General features: G+C 41.2%; 1 protein-coding gene across 1 annotated transcript in view; it reads left to right on the top strand.

The window, feature by feature from the left end:
* The window catches only part of LOC126418555 (endocuticle structural glycoprotein ABD-5-like), a 36,627-nt gene extending 19,492 nt beyond the window's left edge, over window positions 1–17,135 (top strand). Inside the window, exons 2-3 of the mRNA XM_050085370.1 lie at window positions 935–1,056; window positions 15,665–17,135. Of these exons, the coding sequence (XP_049941327.1) occupies window positions 935–1,056; window positions 15,665–15,908 (366 nt within the window). The 3' untranslated portion in view covers window positions 15,909–17,135. The remainder of the gene's footprint in view (window positions 1–934; window positions 1,057–15,664) is intronic.
* Window positions 17,136–20,658: the final 3,523 nt, after the last annotated feature.

Genomic DNA, 20,658 nt, shown 5'->3' with positions numbered 1-20,658 from the left:
ACGATGATAATTAATTAAAATATTGAAAAATTTCTAGATACATTCAAGGTACTTTAGGTAAATGGAACTCGATTCCATAGCCGTAATCTACTAATTAACATATCATTCGATGTACGTAGCAAACTATTTTTGTATTAGTTTCATTTTATGGTTTTAGCTGCTCTCCCTCTCCACGGCAATGGGATTTACCCAATACATTACATCAGTATTTGCTTACGTCAATCTGTGTGGGTAGCCAAATTCTACTTTGATAAACGGAATGTTATTTAAAATAGCCTTCTGTGGCAACTGTAATATGGCCAACTTCACTGCCTTATCATAGAATCGATCACCATTATTCGTTTACAATGCAAGTACATCGTCCTTCCATATTACCACTGGGGAAAATACTTGTATCGGTTTTAGATGTCCCAGAAGCATTCTCAGTTGAGCGCTTAATAATGCTCTCCTCCCTGTCAGTCCGTGTTTATAAAAGACTATATGGGACCTGTCTGACCACCGCATATCAGGGTGGGCCTATAAATCCCTTGCCATTGATATTGTTCTATTGCACGTTGAATAAGCCTTTATGTTTGGTGTCTATTCGTTTTTCTATAACACGTTTATATCATTGACATTTTTGAGCTCACACTATAAAACCTGTATACATATGTACGCCATTTCTTTCTTCGACATCTTTAATTACCATCCCCAGTTACAACTTTTGTGTGTGCTGTGAATACGACATTCCTAATCATTTTTGACTAGTATTCCTTTCACAATGAACTTGAAGTGATTACATTCCGACTAACGTCGTACACCCAAAGTAATGAATAGCCAGCCGGTCGTTAGTCCTTGTATAAATCAGGGCTACAAAATCGTGCTTTCTGATTGAAACGGAGCCTCATTTGACGTCGGGCAGCACTTCTACTTATTTTCTGCTTTTTGCTTTCAGCTGTTCCTCCTAGCGATGTTGGTGACTGTTGTGTTGGCGGCACCCCAACGTGACAATCCGAAAGACGCTACTATTCTGGAGCAGGAGAACGACTTCAATGGCGTCGACAACTGGCGCTGGAGGTATAGAGTCACATTTAAAATATAAGTAACTTTACTGAATATCATAAAAACTCTGGGAAGGACTCAGCTCCAGTTATGAGGATTCAGTGGAAACAACCTTTCTAAAGACGTTTAGAGCGCTTCTGCTCATTATCATGTAATTACAGAAGAATAACCATAGACTTTGATCTTTTCGAAGAGAAATACAGTGTCTCATTTTCTCAATGTTTTCTGCTCCGTGTACTAATACTGTACGTGAAAGAAAGGACTTTTCGTCAAATCCAAAATGAGAGAACTTACACTCTAGTGTTCCGTTGGTTGGTATTTGTTCTTCATGTTATGTTCATGAGTCATAAATCCCACTACAAAAGAGAAATTTTGGACTACAAAACACAAAACACTATTTTTCTGTTTGATAACCTTCGCTGTAGATTTGTCAAAGAACGTAAAGAAAAAAAATGTGGTCATAACAATTTGTCTCCCGAACAGGGATGTACCACCAAGTCATTTGAACGAAGTCTGATCCAGTGTCTGGTTAGCAGTGGTCTATGACACAAGAATCTGTTATATCAATTCCGCAATTTATGATGAGTTATAGAGTGCAATGATAAGTATATTTGCTAAAATTAGAATAGCCTGGCGTTCTGGGTGTATTGGACGATGGTAAATTCAATTTCAGCCTCGTACGGTTATTGTAAAGCTCATGTTTTCAGATGTTAAATAAATAAAAGTGCCGCATCAAATTATAAAGAGTGATCTCAGTTTTACGAATTCATACCAGGTCCTGGTAAATACGAGCGGACATTTCATCAGAGTTGATAGTGCGACACTTGCATCAGCCTAATATTCAGATCAGCACGGAGAGTAATATACAAGATGTCCCAAAATGTTTTCGAAACAAATTAGAGGCGTTGTAGAAGATCTTTTGACGAACAAACAGTGGACAGAAATGCGTGTCGGATAACATCACCCAACGATGCTACAGAGTATCGTAGTTACGCGCGGCTGTCACTATGCCAATGCTTCGGCAGCATACGTGACTTTTTATGCTGACTGCCTGTAGGCGGAGTGTCACACTTGTTTGTTATTCAGTGATCGAGACTGATTGCCTCTATCGCTATTGGTGAAGATGAAGCTAGCTGCTGCACAAAAAGACATGGTCTCCTGTGAATGTGTGTTCTGATGCCTTGGTCGATAACAGTTTTGTACGCAGTTCCATCGACTGCTTGTGTTTTTCTAGGAATAAAATCTCCATTGTTTTTAAGTATACAGGGGAGAAGTGACCTGCAGATGGAAACCCGAAACCATCATCCACCAATGCAATAGAGCGCCACGTTCACATGAGACCAGATGTGTCTGCTAGCTCCATCTTCTCCACTTGCGATCGTAACAGTCACGATCACTGAATAAAAAACAACGTTGCTGGATGTTCCTCCTACGATCCATCCGTGTAAAAAGTCACGTTTAATGCCGAAGGCATGGCCTGTTGGCAGGCGCTGGCATCTATAAAGCTCTGCAGCGCCATTTGGTAACGTGTTCGGTCATGGGTTCCTATCCACGATTTGTTCCTTAGGACACACTCTACAAACCCTCAAAGCTTATCACAATATTTTTGGGACACCCTGTATTTGCATGGTGATTAAGTTGCCTCTACTATAGGTTTTATGCAACCTGCAACACCTTCAAAAATCGTGTTGGAGATTTCCGTATTCTTTTCCTCACTACATGCAAACTATTAGTGCTTCAGAAAAATGAGCAGATCCTTGTTGCAGCATATTTAATGTAAAATTTGGTACCGGAATGTGTTTTCTCTGGAGGCTGTGGTTTTCGAGTTATTCAATAAAAATGAGCCAGAAGGTCACTGTCGCATTTTCTTATTGATTAATTTGAAAACTATGGCCTCTAGCGAAAATGTATCCCAGTTCAAAATTTAGCTACATTAAATTTCCTACAAAAAGGTTCATTTTTCCTGCACTACTGATGTAGCAAGCGAGATATAAAGGCGAAGGTGTTGTGGGTAGCATAAAGCCCACGAGTAGGAGCATTTGAATGACCCTGTATATTTTTATAAGGGCAACGAGATCTCCAAATATTTTTCAACACTTGATGGTAAGAGACAGCGACTGCATATAGGTGCCGTTCGATGGGAGTGTGGATCGGCAATGAGGCCTAATGAGATAATACGTGCAATTGCGAATATGCTGTGTCCCGAATGGTGATGTGGTTACCGCAACTGTATAGTAGGCGGTAGATCCCGGTTTCGAATCCCGGTCTCGTACACATTTTCACTCGTCGCCGCTGGTTGCGCTTAATGCCCCGCTGCAGCTGATAGCAGGGACCCCCTTCAATTTACATACACTGGTTCGTTATTGAGTTAGTACCAATGTTGCACGGACATCAATTACACAATTACGTCAACGTTGTGCTTCTTCTGTGGACTATTTGATTTTCTCATACCTGTGAATTCAAAAAGCAAAAGCACCGTCGTGTATTCTGTTTCAGTACAAGAGATAAATAACTGCAGTTTTTATAGTGTGGTATACAGTGTGTATACGATAACTGTTTACAGCATATCGTAGTGATGTAGGTGAGGTGAAGAGTATCAGAATAATGTAGGACACTTCTGATGTATCAAGCCGGGAAACAATCTAAAAATTGTCCTGCAAAATTCACCTAAGCCACTGCCCATGTGCGTCACTCGCGGTTTTGGCTAAAATCATCCTTAAGTATGGAAAACCACATTTTCTTGCACTTGCGAAATGTAAAATTAACATTTGTGCAAAATTTTTTCCCAAAATATTGTCAATATCGACAGCATGAAATTAAAAAACAAACGTTTTGTTTCTCTGTCCTTCTTGCTAATAAACTACCTTGGTTCCAAGGGTTAAGCTTAGATTAAATTATCAACGTAATTAGTTTTTGTAGATCGTTAACAAAAGTATTTTTTTCTTTCATTAGCCTTACGGCAAACATTAATCTACTAATGTTCACGAAACAGCCGACCAAGGCGGTGGCGTGAGGAAACCAGAGAGTATTGAGAACCGCCCCCCCACCCACCCCCCCTAAACACACACACACACACACACACACATACACACACACACACACACACACACACACACACACAGACGGTGATCATACGCTGTGGTTTAAGCGGGAATGTGAAAGGACTTTTCTCGTCAAAACACTTCGTCATTGTCAACAATATCATCGCAGTTCCAACAGAGATTAAAAAAAAATTCTGATTTTCTTTAGAGATATCCTGTTGCAACTTAAGAACTAATCGACTGGGTGACCTAGGTCCTATTGTATGCACCCATCCTCATAACTATTGGTTATAAGCGAAGCGTAGGGGACATTAATCAAAAATTACACTCCAATATTTCCTTTCATTCCTGAATGCTTGATAAAACACAGTTATTCAGTAACGTATCAGTAGACGCGTGTCATAATCATTGGATATCCACTTTGAATACCTTAGACCAATAATTCCGTAGCTTCTAACACCGATGTGTTAACATTTTTTAATATATTTGACGCCCTCTGTGGAAAGCATGAGCTATGTAGGAAACATTGACCTATAATCAGGGTGTAGCCTTGTTCAGATAACACACAGGAATGCAGCTCGATGACGTCGTCGAAAACAGCCGATATTTCGACACGAAGTCCCCCTGCCATTTTGAAGGCAAAATTTCAATGGAAATGGCAGGGGAAGACGATGATTTCTCTTTGGATGAGTATAGGGTAATATCAATAGCGGTAGAAAATGGTATAATGGCAGTTGGATTCGTTATGAATAGAAAGCTAGGGTAAAGAGTTGGTTACAGAGAAAAATTCAGTAATAGGGTTGTTCTTGTTAGAATCGACAGTGGACCAACACCAACAAAGGTGATTTAGGTGTACATGCCGGCATAGTAAGCTGAAAATGAAGATATAGAAAAAGTATATGAGGATATTGAAAGGGTAATACCGTACATAAAGACAGATGGAAATCTAATAGTCATGGGGGCTGGAATGCAGTTATAGGGGAAGAAGTAGAAGAAATGGTTACAGTAGTGTATAGACTTGGGACAAGGAATGAGAGAGGAAAGAGTTCTGTAATAAATTTCAGCGAGTAATAGCGAATACTCTGTTCAAGAATCACAATAGGAGGAGATATATTTGCAAAAGAGATTTCAAAATCATGTTTGAAATGTAAGGCGTACCCAGAAGCACATATACACTCAGATCATAATGTGGTATTTATCAACCGCACGCTGAAGTGCAAGAAATTAATCAGGACGAGTTAATAAGCAAAGGAGTGGGACACAAAAGTACTAAGAGATGACGAAATACGCTTCAAGTTCTAGGGGTATAGATACTGCAATAAGGGATAGCTTAATAGGCAGCACAGTTGAAGGGGACTGGACATCTCCAAAAACGGCAATCACAGAAGTTGGAAACAAATGCATAGTTAAAAAGAATGTAACTGTGGGTAACAGAACTATGGGTAACAGAAGAAATACTTCAATAGATCAATGAAAGTAGAAAGTACAAAAACGTTCAGGGAAATTCAGAAATACAGAAATACAAGTCACTGAGGGATGAAATAAATGGGATGTGCAGGGAAGCTTGGACGAAATGGCTGCATAAAGAATCTGAAGGAATCCAAATAGAGATGATAGTCAGAAGGACTGTCTGAGCATACAGGAGAGTCAGGTTTCAGCGATATTAAGAGCAAGGGTGGTAACATTAAGAATGCAACGGAAATTCCACTATTAAACACAGAGGTGGGAGTGGATAGGGGGAAAGAATACATTGAAAGCCTCTATGAGGGGGAAGATTTCTCTGATGTGATAGAAGAAGAAACAGGAGTCGATTTACAAGAGCTAGGGGATACAGTATTAGAATCAGAGTTTAATAAAGCTTTGGAGGATTTAACATCAAATAAGGGACAAGGGATAGACAATGTTTCATCAGAATTTCTAAAATCAGTGGGGGAAGTGGGATGAAAACGACCATCCACATTGGTGTGTAGGATGTATGAGTCGAGCGACATACCATCTGACTTTCGGAAAAATGTCTTCTACACAATTCCGAAGACTGCAAGAGCCGTACAATCAGCTTAATAGCTCATGCATCCAAATTGCTGAAAAGAATAGTATACAGAAGAAATGAAAAGAAAATTGAGGATGTGTTAGATGGCGACCAGTTTGGCTTTAGGAAAGGTAAAGGCACCAGAGAAGCAGTTCTGACGTTGCAGTTGATAATGGAAGCAAGAATAAAGAAAAATAAATACAAGTTCTTAGGGTTTGTGGACTTGGAAAAAGCGTTAGACAATGTAAAATGGTGCAACATATTAGAAATTCTGAGAATAATAAGGGTAAGCTATAGGGAGAGACGGGTAATATACAATATGTGCAAGAGCCAAGAGGGAATAATAGAGTGATCAAACAAGAACGAAGAGTTCGGATCATAAAGGGTGTAAGACTGGAATGTAGTCTTTCCTCCCTACTGTTCAATCTGTACATCGAAGAAGCAATGAAGGCATTGCTACCCTGAGTGAAAGTGAAGAAGAATTACATGATACACAGAATGATATGAACAATCTAACGTGTAAAGAATATGAATTGAGAGTAAATCGAAAAAAGACGATAGTAATGAGCAGCAGCATGTATGAGAACAACGAGAAACTTAATTGGTGGTCACCAAGTAGATTAAGTTAAAACGTTCTGCTACCTACGCAGGAAAATAACCTATGACGGACGGAGCAAGGAGGACATGTTGAACTGAGGAAGAAATTTCTGAGAATGTACATTTTGAGCACAGTACTGTATGGTAGTGAAACATGGACTGTGGGGATACCGGAACAGAAAAGGAGGTTGAAAATTAGATGGACTGGTGTAAGGAATGAAGAGGTTCTGCCCAGAATAGAAAAGGAAAGGAATATGTGGAAAACACTGAATGGTGAAGGGACAGGATAATAGGACATCTGTTAAGACATCAGGGAATAACTTCCATCGTACTAGAGGGAGCTGTAGCCGTCAAAAAGTATGGAGGAAGACAGAGATTTGAATACATCCTCCGCACTGAATAGCCACATTGTTTGAGGCGCCATGTCACGGATTGCGTGGCCCCTCCCGCCGGAGTTTCGAGTCCTCCCTCGGGCAAGGGTGTGTCTGTTGTTCTTAGCATAAGTCACTTTAAGTAGTGTGTAATTCTAGGGACCGATTATCTCAGCAGTTTGGTCCCTTAGGAAGTCACACACATTTGAACATTTGGAATATGTCCAGGAATTAATTGAAGACATAGATTGCAAGTGCTTCTCTGAAGTGAAGAGGTTGGCACAGGGAAGCAGTTCATGGCGCGCCGCATCAAACAGTCAGAGGACTGATGACCCAAGAGAAAAAGAGTTATTTTCAAAACTGTTATCGTCTTCTTCGTTTTGACAGCAACATTAGTAAAGCATTTTTTCCATATTGTAACATATACGCAGTTTTAACTTTCGTAGAAATTTTTCGTCAGCTTTCCCGATTATCGTTCTTATGAACTTAGACTAACATGTTATTTGTAAAGTGTTCTGAGTAGTGTGTTCCTTGATGAGTAGCTCTCGAGTTTCCTGCAGGGTGACGGCGTTAAGATACCGCGAAGTTTCGACCAGTGTCACATTCCTCATTAACTTCGGCAGAAAATTATGAGTATGATACTCGTCGAGATGTCGCGGTGTCTTGGCAGGGCAATGCCGCTGGAAACCTGCAAGCTTTTCATCAGTAATATCCATCGGTTGGATAAAAGTTTGGAAACACCGCGAGAAATTCATGCATGAACATATAAGCTAGAGAAACCTGCAGGTTGCTCTGTGTATGTGACAATAAACGGCACCTGCGCATTGTCCTCAGGCAAATGATAGCCGTGACCTGAACAGTGCAGTTCTAAGTGCATTATCGAAGCTAAGTGAACTGGAACGTGTGAAAATTGTTGGTGTTCAAAAGGTGGGATCTTCCGTAAACAAGGTAGCTGAAGTGTTGGGTGTTGTAAAAGGCAACGAGCTGAACGTTCGTACCTCATACAGGGAAAACGCAAAAAAACATTTCCGCTAAGTCACAATGCGCTGGGAAGTGTGCGATGAGTTATCGTAACATAGGTCACGCTCGCGAACCCTATCAGCGCCAAAAGAACGCAAAGGGGGGTTCCGTAAATACAATATCATTCTTTAGTTATATAAATCCCAGTTAAACGAAACTGCAGTGGTAAAGCCATTACAACATTTCGGCAATGTAGCAACGTAAGAAATTCATATGGTCAGATGAGTGTTACTCCAGATTTTTTCCAACTTCTGGCCGAATTTACGTCCCACGAGTGAAAGACGGCGGGGGTTCAGTGAGGCTTTGGACAACCTTATCGTGGGCCCTGTCGTTACTCTGCAAGGTCGCGTTACTGACAAAGAAAGATGTGACTATGTTTGATGATACGATCCACTCCATGATACGATAGGAATGCTGTTATTAGATGACTGAGACACTGTTCACAAAGCTCGCAACATCCAGGACTGGTTTTAAGAGCACGGGGATTAATTGTCACATCTCCCTGGCCATAACGGTCCTCATATCTGAATATTTTTTAATGAACATATTCGCTATTCATTAAAAAAAATTCTTTGTGACTGTGAACCTCGACCGTGTGAAGTTAATCAGATCTCAGTATAGTTGAGACTTTGTGGTCTAGTTTGGAGACAAGGGTGCGTGATCGCTACCCAACCCCAAAATCGTTACATGAATTTGCTACTGTTTTGCAGGAAGAACGGTATAAGAGCGTCTTGAAAACCATAAAAGACCTATATTTATCCATTCCGAGAGGACTGGAGGTTGTTTTGAGAGTGCCAACAGCGTTTTATGCACAATAATGTGAAGTGCTTTTGGTGTTACCATAAATTTGACCACCTGACTTGTGCCTCTTTCGCGCTTTTTTTAAGTGAAATATTTCTAATTGTTCTCCAGATTACTACATTTTAGAGTCTCGTTATCAATTTCATTGTCAACATTACATCTTTCTATGAGGGTCATTCAATGATCAAAGAGACAAATTGATCTGGGGAAAAACTGTTAGTAGGGCCAGTTTCGTACTTTCATGGCTTTAAGCTGACATAGCTGGGATGAGCCCTCATCCGCTGATGTATCAACATTTTTTTGTTTATAACCTCAAAAATACATTTCAAGATGGCGAGCCCGCTTGAAACGTCCACATTAGTTCAACAAAGTTCTGTTATTCGCTTTTTACTTGCTGAAGGCGAGGAACAAGTGAATTTATACTGTAGAATGTCTAAATTTATGGTGAAGGTTGTATGAATCGTGCAAATTTTTACAAGTGCGTAGAGCTGTTCAAAAATGGTCGCTTCTCAGTGACTAACGAACACCGTTCTGGCCGACCAGTTGCGGTATCAACTCCCTCACTTGAAAGTCGGACTGATGACATTATTCGTGCGGACCGCCGCGTGACTGAGGAAATGATAGTTTATAAGGTTCAATTTAGTACTGGTACAGTTCATTACATTATCTGTAACAAGCTGAAGTACCCCAAAACATGTGCAAGATAGGTCCGAAAGGAGTTGACGCGGCTACACAAGGAAACAACGTTGAGAGTGTGCACAGAGCTAAAGGAACGTTATGAAAGGGAAGGTGGGCACTTCCTCAACAAAATTTTAACATGTCATAAAACTTGGGTTCACTATTGTGAGCCACAATCAAAAAGACAAAGCATGGAATGGAAGCACACCAACTCACCCGACAAGAAAAATTTCAAAACGCAAGCATCAGCGGGAAAAGTCATGTTCACGGTGTGTTGGGATGCTGAAGGTCCAGTTTTCTTGTGATTACCTCGAAGAACAGCGTACAATGAACTGCCAATACTACTCGGCTTTGCTTTTAAACATGGTGAAACCAGCCATGAGAGAGGGACGTCGTGGATCACAGACGAGAGATGTGATTCTCCAGCAAGACAACGCACGTCCTCACATTGCTGAAGAAACTCGTGAAACCATCGACAAAATGGGCTGGGAAATACTGCCTCATCCCCCTTACATTCGTGATTTAGCATTCAATGATTTGTTTCGTACACTGAAGGACGAATTACGTGGGAAAAGGTTCCAGGACAACGGGTACATGAAAAAGTTTGTGGGAAATTGGTTCAGACATGAAGATAAACAGTTCTTTGCAGCCAAAATAAAAAAAAAGCTTGTAGCCCGTTGGAACAAGTGCATAAATGTTCTAGGGAATTATACTAAAGAGGAGAAAAAGTATTGTTTTTTAAAAATAAACGTTTTTTTTCTCTCCAGACGAGTTTGTATCTTTAATTATTGAATGACCCTCTTACATTGCCGCTTACTGCTATGTGTCGCTGATCCGATGGGTCTGCTGAGAGCTGCTGTGGCTGGCCACATAGGAACGCAATATCCATTAATTGTAACAGTGGGTTATTCAGGCTATCTACAGATGATCACACTAATACAAGGGAAGATCGGAAAGTGACGCACAATAATTTTGTTACCAAAAACTTTTACGGGCATCAAAACATAAAAAATCACAAACGAACTTACATCTTTTATCTACCTTTCTACGTAGTTGCCAACGTTCTCATCACATTTCTACCATAGTGATACCGGTTTCAATACGCCCTGATCGTAGAAGTCCGTTTGGTTGGAGTATAGCCACCAGCAGAATGTTAGTTTCACTTCCACACCTGTCACAAAGCGCTGGCGGGACAGGAATTTCTTCATGGGACCAAACAGATGAAAGTCCGTGGTGCGGACAGCATGGTGGATGCTGAAGCACCTCCTATCCAAATTTTCTCAAGAACAGGAGCAGTCACATGGGTGCCAGCATTGTCATGAAAAACTTTGACACCGTCGGAATTAATGTTGTGGCTTTTGTCACGAAGAACACGACGGAACTGAACCGCAGTTTTAATGTAGGCTGCAGCGTTTACAGTGGTCTCGTTTTGAGTTAAGTCCACCAATAGCACACCACTCAAATCCGGGAACACATTCACAAGCAAATTGCTAGCAGACTGACTAACTTAGAATTTTTTTCATAATGGGGAATCAGCATGTTGCCGTTCCATAGAGGCTTGCTTGATGTCAGGCGTGTAGTGGTACGCCCACGACTCATCACCAATGACAATTCTGTTCAGAGAGTCATGCCTTTTTCTGCTGCGTAGTGCGTTAAATGATTCAAGCTTGTCCTCATTCGCTGACCCTTGCGGTTCTCTGTCAGGTCTTAGGCACACAGCGAAGATTAACTTTATGAAATCTCGACGTATGATGAACAAAATCGTACGCCGCACTATAGGAAATGTTGAATGCTGTTCGCAATTGCTCACCACAGTCGTTAAAAACTTCTGGCTCAATGGATACGCCAACCTGCGGGGTTGCGGCTGCAACCGACCGTCCGGAGCATGACGGATCACTAAGGTTCAGACGGCCTTTGAAGAATGCAAGCCACCTGGAGAGATGGCTCCGATCTATACAGTCGTCCCCATATACACCACGCATGTTCCTATGAATTTCACTCGGTTTATGCGCTTTGGCTCACAGATATCGAACTACACTTCCCTGCTCTTTACAATTGGACGATAGTAACATGCGCACCATGTTTGTTTTGTAGTTCAGGCTTCTCTGAGTAGAATTGTACATGAAAACAAAATACTCTCCGCAGTGCCAGCTTAAGACAATATCGTCGTGAAATTTGAACACTCTAGCTGGAATACCAGGAGAAAAAAATTATTGTGCGTTCCTCTCCGATCCTTCCTCGTATTAATGTTAGTGGACAGTGAGTAATGAGAACTGTCCATTACAACTGGCTGATTTAAGACTGCGATTCAGACTTTTCTTAAAATCTGAAGTCTTTTGAGTCAAAATTGTGCAAATGTTTGAGAATCTTTAAGTGAGTAATCTGACATTAGTAATCAATGGAGGAATATGGTTATTTGCTTTCGGCTACAACGACTTTCGAGTCATATTGCGGACGTGAATGACTGTTCAAATGCTTATTTTGAAACTCGTTCGTTTTCCGACACGATCAAACACCCTTTCAATGAGATATCACCGAGTTTGGTCATCACCACTCATCTTCAACTCAAAGACATATAGAGTAGTTTCCTCCAACCACTGAGATAAGGACATCGAACATGTCAGATTGTAATGGAAAACTACATTTCCTGAAAAAAGGTGTAGCACTCGCAAGTGGAGGAAGAAACGAGATTAAATTTCACGGGTTGAGAGGGTGTATGATCTTACTTCTGTGATCACACAATCGACTCAAATTTACAGAGGACTTGGCAGTCTGGGACCACTTATCAGTAGTACGCTGCACCCCCTGTCAACTGGATGCGAGCACTGGTTCGGTTGGAAATGGTGTCATGCCTTTCTATCCTCTATAGAGGGAAGCTGGCCCACAACTGTTCTAACAGGTCCTTGATACTCAATGCTGGCACTGCGACGCCGTAGGCGCCTAGGTGGGGTCCACACACGCTCCAATGGAGACAAATCCTGAAACACTACAGGCCATGGGAGTAGCTCATCACATTGCCGAAGTTCATGGAGACGCATGCCATTTATAGAGGACCATTATCCTTTTGAAAAATAGTGTCATGATTCTGTAAGATAGCGCGACTCCGAAGCGTGTGTACATGGTGGGCCATTGATAGTGGCCGGGCCTAATATCTCACGAAATAAGCATCAAACGGAAATACTACAAAGAACGAAAGTCGTCTAGCTTGAAGGGGGAAACCAGATGGCGCTATGGCTGGACCGCTAGATGGCGCTTCCATAGGTCAAACGGATATCAACTGCGTATTTTTTAAGTAGGAATCCCCATTTTTTATTACATATTCCTGTAGTATGTAAAGAAATATGAATGTTTTAGTTGGACCACTTTTTTCGCTTTGTGATAGATGGCGCTGTAATAGTCAAAAACACATGGTTCACAATTTTAGACGAACAGTTGGTAACAGGTAAGTTATTAAATTAAAATACAGAACTTAGGTACGATTGAACAGTTTATTCTGGTTGTTCCAATGTGATTCATGTACCTTTGTGAACTTATCATTTCTGCGTACGCATGCTGTTAAAGCGTGATTACCTGTAAATACCACATTAATGCAATGAATGCTCAAAATGTCCGTCAACTTCAATGCATTTGGCAATACGTGCAACGACATTCCTCTCAACAGCGAGTAGTTCGCCTTCCGTAATGTTCGCACGTGCATTGACAATGCTCTGACGCATGTTGGCAGGCGTTGTCGGTGGATCACGATGGCAAATATCCTTCAACTTTCCCCACAGAAAGAAATCCGGGGACGTCAGATCCGGTGAACCTGCGGGCCATGGTATGGTGCTTCGACGACCAATCCACTTTCTGATGAAATATGCTGTTCAGTACCGTTTCAACCGCACGCGAGCTATGTGCCGGACATCCATCATGTTGCAAGTACATCGCCGTTCTGTCATGCAGTGAAACATCTTGTAGTAACATCGATAGAACATTACGTAGTAAGTCAGCATACATTGCACCATTTAGATTGCCATCGATAAAATGGTGGCCAATTATCCTTCCTCCCATAATGCCGCATCATACATTAACCCGCGAACGTCGCTGATGATCACTTGTCGCAGCCATCGTGGATTTTCCGTTGCCCAATAGTGCAGCAGAAGTGGTTTGAAACTCTACGAACGCTCCTGCAAAGTCGCATGCCCCGCCAGCCGCCCCAGCAGCGCCGCAGGGGAAGGGTGCAAAGAAGACAACCACCGCTCCAACGGTATCGGTGGCAGCCCCCGCAAGGGACCGAGAAGTCAGAAGGGCAGTCTACATCGAACAAGCGCGAGAGAACGACCTGCAGGTCTCCGATGACACTGCGACGCAGCACACTGAGCAAGCAGAGCTGCTTGAGCAGCAGCTGTGGCAGAACTGCGCCACGCAGTAGCAGGAGACGCCGACCAACAGCGAGCTGCCGCCACTCAGCACCATCCTGATGAAGCTGTGCCAAGTTACTGTAGACACAGCGCAGCAGAGGGCGTAAGTCAACGCACTGCGTTGCCCCACCGGACTCGTTTTATTATAACGAACATGGCACTGACACGGTTTCTTCTTGCACGATACCCGCTATTAACATAACCTACCCTTGCATGAACTGTCGCAGTCAGCAAGACATCCGCTACTGCTCTTAGTACCTGATCTAACTATCGCAGAGTTTTTTCTTCCCTTGGTGCTTGCCTTGGCACTTTTTTCCTTCTACCCTTCAAACCGCTACCCTTCGCTCGATTTTCGACCCAAGCTGTCTCCAGATGAGCGCGTATAAATGGTTAATCTTAACCAGACGTACGAAAACATCGCAGTAGCCCCATCCAGCGCCACCTAACTTTAGTGAAAACTAACCCTTATGCAGAGATGGCAGTAGAACTTAGGAGTTGGCCATCATACTGATGTGGTCGTGAAGGGGCTCCACCTAAGATAAAAAAAAAGGGGAGGGATAAGTGTGGTGTTCTTGTCTTTCCGATCTGCGACGGTAAATTCGCTAACGTGTGCTGTGACTACGTTATTACCAGATGCATCCAATCAGGAGCACCGTGTTGTTCTTCGTTCCTTGGCTGTGGAAGGACAGATACCGCAGACATTTATCAGTGAATGAAGTATGTGTATGGGGAAACATATCTTTCGAAAACAGTGGTAACGCGTAAGTTAAGCCAACTCAAGTGAGAGCACTCGCCCTACAGTCCTCTCCGCTTGCCATTATCAGGTCTTCAGTGCCTGAAAAATAGCCTTGAAGAGTCGAGCATTCTTATCGGACGAGGAGATGGCCTCAGTGTCTACGTCAATTTTGCAGGCAAAAAAATTCTGGATCGGCGGCATCCGAGCGGAAGTTTTAAATCGCACCTTTTAAAAACAAACTGCAAGGAGTTTTGACACTTTTTGTAATAACCTCGTTATCTAAGGCGGATTTTTCTGAATTTCCAGCCAATAACGCGAAGTATAGTTCAGGAATGAGTGTGGAGAAAGAGATAAGAGTCACTGTTTCCAGTCTCGTGCCTAGATTTGAAGAACGGGCGATGAAGAAGCGATTCATCCTTTCCAGATCGCTACATGAATGAGGTACATTAACATTAAAAGTTGATTAAAGTGTTTGGCGTTAATGAAGAAGCTACTATTCTTATTAAATCTTTGTAAACGTAAGTCTATTTATCCCACATTTCGAGTCGGCTTCTGATTCAAAAGGAGCAGTGAACATTGACGTTTGGACCAAGAGCGGCGTTGACCGAAAAAGTCTGAAAACCACTGGTCCAGTTTTATTTGTATTAAGTGTAGGGTTGTTAGTATGTTATGTTCATGGCACATAGCCCTTAAGGATATAAATAACATTCAAATTAGATGTTTTGTGTAAATGAGATGAACAACGTAGTATTTGCTCTCCATTTCTGTGTTAAACTGTCACCGTTACAGCCTTGTCCTAAGCCTTTCATTACAGGAATGTACCATCAATTAAAGATTGTGACCTCGCACGTTAGGAGGATTAGAATTTCATCTCAACGAGTTGATGATAAAGGAGGAGGTTCCAAACACGTACCTAACATACTATTCTCATTCAAGATCCTCTCTTGCAGTTACAAGTCGAGTGACGGCAGCCAGCGACAGGAGGTTGGTGGAATAGTGGACGGATTCCTCAAGACGGTCGGGAGCTACTTATGGAAGTCGCCCAGCGGCCAGAAGTACACAGTCAACTACGTCGCCGACAAGGACGGCTACCAGTCCAAGCTGGAGGCCGTCGACGAGACGGTGGAGCCGCCCAAGCTCGAGAAGCAAGTCCTCCTCAGCCCCAACGCCAAACTATCGCTCATCGGCCGCTAAAGAACCCCGCAGTTCTTACCAATATACGACGTACCACATGCCCAAAACTCATTTTCTGTCCCTCTCAGATAGTGTGAAGAACACTTTTACAAATGAAGCCTTCCTGCAGATATTATGAGACTGATACAAATGCGATCAGGCGAAGGTACAGATGAGATAAACTCGTAGGCTCTACTCACTGTTTTAATGGACAACCTTCGGATCATGTCACGAAAACTGACAGATTATCAATTTCTATGGTTTCAAAATTAATCCATTTGGTATCAGTGTCAAGGATCATCCTCACGTTGTATGGAGTCAACAGATTTATCATCAAATATTTCTTAATGTGTGTCCAATAAAAATTGTTGTCTTTTCGGCAGCTATATGACGCAGTTCCTAGAGCTCTAATATCACACGTCAAAGATAGCTTTATGAATAATGTGTCAGTGGGACATTTACACCTTAGAATCTTCTTGAAATGTCATCGTCTCTGAAGTAGTGTGACAAACTGAAAGACGATATCGCTGCATGAATTTTTCTGAAAGTTGAAAGTTCATGACAAGCCACTTCGTCTGTCTGTAAAAGAGTCTACATTTGTTTCTGACACTTCATTCATAAATTTGCCTCTTGATTGCATATAACAGTACAAATAATTCATGGTGATCGGTTCCTGCTTCTTGCCATAATCAGATCCGTTACGAAAACTAGGGAAAGATACTAAAGTGAGAATAATAATTTGAAACAGATTGAAACCTAATTAACTGAAAATATAAGTGTCTGTAAAAAAGAAATGTGTAAGAACAGATAGAATACATAAAAAAGGATAACGTGCCATTGAAAGTAATCAGATAAAAGCATCAATGTTAAGTGCTAGTGATGGCCTGAGAGCGTCCTATATTTATACATACACAACTCTAACGAGCAGAGGAAGCTAATTCTGAGGCACATAAGTAATCAGCATCATAAATTTAATAGCATAAAATACTCACAATCATTAATTAAAACTAATTCACCAGAATACTTTTAGTGGAAAGTTATCCTTTTTCAAGTATTCTTAATTTCATATTTTTATAAGTTATTAGGCGCCGTATGTAATGAACTGTACTATTCCCACATTAGTGTTTTTTCTATTTTTAGAACAGATCTGATGGTGGCAGTGAACCGAAGCTGTCAGTTGTGAATAAGCTATTGTGACTAACGAGTTATAAGCGATCAAGGTATTTACAAATAAATTATGTCTGAGTAGGTGCCATGTCTCAGAACTTCTGAGAAAGTACTTAACTTTCCTAAACTTTCTGTTCCTATCCCGTAGTACGTTACGATTGGGACTCGTACAATGTTTTCTGTCGATCTCATCTCTTTCTGTTACGAAGATTCTGTCCGTGACAACTTAGAATCGTGAAAGACTAATATTACGATATTAACAACTGCTAATTTATGGAATGTAACATAAATAAAGTTGTGTTCATTATCATACTTTTGCTGCCTCGAAAGCCTTTGAAAGTGAAACAAATCTTAGGACAAATTTAATGTTCACTTAATGGCATAGCAAAAAGAGCTTGTACTAGTTCGATTTCTATCCAACATGTACTCCTGCCAGAAACACATTGATATGCTATTCATCAAAAACTACACATACTACGTACTCCAAAATAGTTTCAGAACACATTCCGTCATTAACAGTTATTTTCTCTATAAGATTCATTATAAATGCGAAAGCAGTAACGTTGGTAAAAACTGCAGTAATAGAGAACTCAACTTTCAGATCACCTTGAAGCCATTCTTAAGTGAGCTCCACGTCCTTTGGGCAGTTGTGGTGCAGGCATTCGTCTCCCTCAATTACGAACGAAGCAACTACTTAGCTTAAGTGTAATCGTTAATTAATGTGATCAAGGAGATGACATGGAAGGACTATGTCCCTTTAACTAACACCATTTACTCATTTGACAAGAAACACTTATTTTTCAAACTAACAACAAGTCACCTTTAGAAAAAGCATATAGGCATATTCAAAGATATTTTGCAACGTTAAATTTAAACACCTGAAAAGCGTTAAAATGTTAAAAAACACAGTTACTTTTTTAATGGCCATAAACAAGAGGCAAGAATATATCGCTTTAATAATATTGGCCTTTAAAAAACTTTAAATTAAAAAAAAGGATTTAAATAAACCAGCAAACAATTAAAACTGACTTCTAAATGATTTTTTACAAGCAAGCTCAGAACCGAAACATCAAGTTGGCCCCCAAAAGATAGATATTAATTAGTTAACAAAAAATAACAGTTCGCCTTTAAGGCTTACTCAAAAGTTTTACACTAAATAATTTAGAAGAAAGTTTAGAACAAGCTTACAATGTATATTAAACAAAACAACAACATTAAAGGGAAAATTCCCCGTGAAAAGACAGTTTAATCGAATAAATGCCTCTTGACCACCAGCAAAATTGTATTTACTTTGCAACTCAGATAACACAAGGTACTCAATTTGAGCACAGACAGTCATGACACGCCACTGCAAACAAATAGCTGTTCGCGCTAGGAAATGCTCCAGAGCCGTGCACGTAGCCGCAAGCGATCCAGGCCCAAGCGGCAAAAAGCTGCCGACACGGAATGCTCTAACGGTAGCTTATCTGGTGCTGTGAACAAACACCGAAGTGTCTTACTGATTACACTACAACTGAAAGTTATCGTTTCACCACGACTAGACACAAAGAACCTTTGCAGTAATGTTATACGACCCAGGAATTAAGCCTTACTAAAAATGTAAGGTGTGAAAGAGAACTAATCAAAGAGAGCAGTAAATTCTTCCCAGACGAAATATAAATAACAATTCGCTAAGGTCTTGACTGGAGGCCATAACACGCAAAACATAAAGGGCCGGATACTAATAATACCAGAGAGCACACCAGCTTCTAAAAAACGGTGAAAACAAATATTAAAATTGACAAACAGTTTGTTCTCTGCCGTAAAACAGCTAGATAACTCATAGGCTTCAAAAAACTATGCACAAAAGCTATGTACGTTACATAGTGACAAAAATCGCCATAACAATATTAGCCACAGTAAACTCTTAGAGACAATACTGGTCAGAGACAAGTCACTTCGTAAAACTCACAGAGCAGACAGGACATAAATTTGTCCTAGAACCAAATACAAAGTCAAATAACATAGGCGTGAATGACGACTCAATGAATATAAACATGAACATCTGCTCAAACAGCTTGCGGAGAGGCCAAACGTTGCACAGATTTGAATAACCAGATATGCATGGTACAGGCCAACCAAACTCTTTGGCTTCTACCGTGTCCTGGCAGGGAAAGTGTGAACGACGACCCGGAAAAGACGTCGTGTCCATCCACACCCAGTGTCCGCTGCTCCAATCAGTGCCGCTGGCCCCGGCTCCACACTGTGTGAAGATTGCACGTAAACTGCCTGCACTGCAGTGGGAAAGTGAAATGAGCCGCCACGGCTTATTATGTAACTTGGGGGAGAAGTAACTTCTGTCTTTCTAATGGGGTTTGAAACTTCCTTCTAAATAGGAATTTATTCCAGGACTACAAACATTAAGTGCAATCATTTTAGTTTGTGTCCTTGTGCTGTATACATGACCGTGCAACGTACCACAGCAGTTATACTGATAGTGGATGCTTTCTGTGCTATGATTTCACAATAGAGGGTATTAAACATTGCTTGTAATGCCACTTTTTTCAGTTGAATTACATTCACTAAAATGTAAATCAATCTTATTCATGTAATACGTCTCCACTGAGACTTAGAAAGCCACAATCGTTCAACACATGTTTTCCACGGGTGCTGTTGTTCACACCCATCCCATGGTAGCAGGCCTGGTTGCTATCTTCGGAAACAATAGGTGGAAGGTAAGAAAGATATTAGATATTAAATGAGAATATTCTCCGCAGAATCGACGATGAAAGGTTTAGAAAACACTGAGATGAAGAAGGGACAGAATTACAGGAAGTATGTTAAGGATCCAGGAAGTGAGTTCTGTGGTTTTAGACGGAGATGTAGAGGGCAAAAACTGTAGGGAACGACAGAGATTGGAATACATTCAATCTATAATTGAGTACAATCCATGTAACTGCTACTCTGAGATAATGTGGTTGACTCAGGTGAGACACTTAAGGCGAGCCGCATCGAAACAATTACAGGATAATTACTGAGAAAAATGTGGAACCGTTAGAAACAATGAAACTTGGAGACAGCATAACTGTTAATGCTTGAGCTCTTTAGAAGCATCATATTTTGGTTCGAATCCTGGTCTGGCTACATTTTTTTTTTATTGAAAGTTAACTCTGTGGGGGCTATATAAAATGACTGAGAGTGAAGTAAAATTTACAACACTTATTTTTTAAAACAAGACATAAATTATACCAAAGAAGTTATAGATTGCATACCCTAAACAACTAACAGATGATTTAATTCTCCACTGGGTGGACCATAGTTGGCGAAGACAGTGTAACTAGGTGATCAGTAAGTCAAGTACTCTGGCCGTGAAGATGTGGATAACGCAACCTGAATCAATCTGACGCTGAGCAGAGTTTGACTGATCAACTCTACTGTAGTTTCACTACACAGGTGCAGCTGAGAGCAAATGTCGATTGAGAGCTGTACGCCCCTGACAATACCGGAGTAGCAACCCTGTTTGCTTCATGAGGTGATGTGACGATCGAGATGTTTGCCGGGGAGGCGAGACGTGAGGCGGCACCTGTGAATCGGTTACGGCCACGAAATAAATGCAAAAATCTCA

The sequence above is a fragment of the Schistocerca serialis genome, chromosome 9 (assembly GCF_023864345.2).
Source record: "Schistocerca serialis cubense isolate TAMUIC-IGC-003099 chromosome 9, iqSchSeri2.2, whole genome shotgun sequence".
Lineage (NCBI taxonomy): Eukaryota > Metazoa > Arthropoda > Insecta > Orthoptera > Acrididae > Schistocerca > Schistocerca serialis.
Note: the sequence above shows the minus strand (reverse complement) of the source record. Positions and strands in the feature narration are given on the sequence as shown.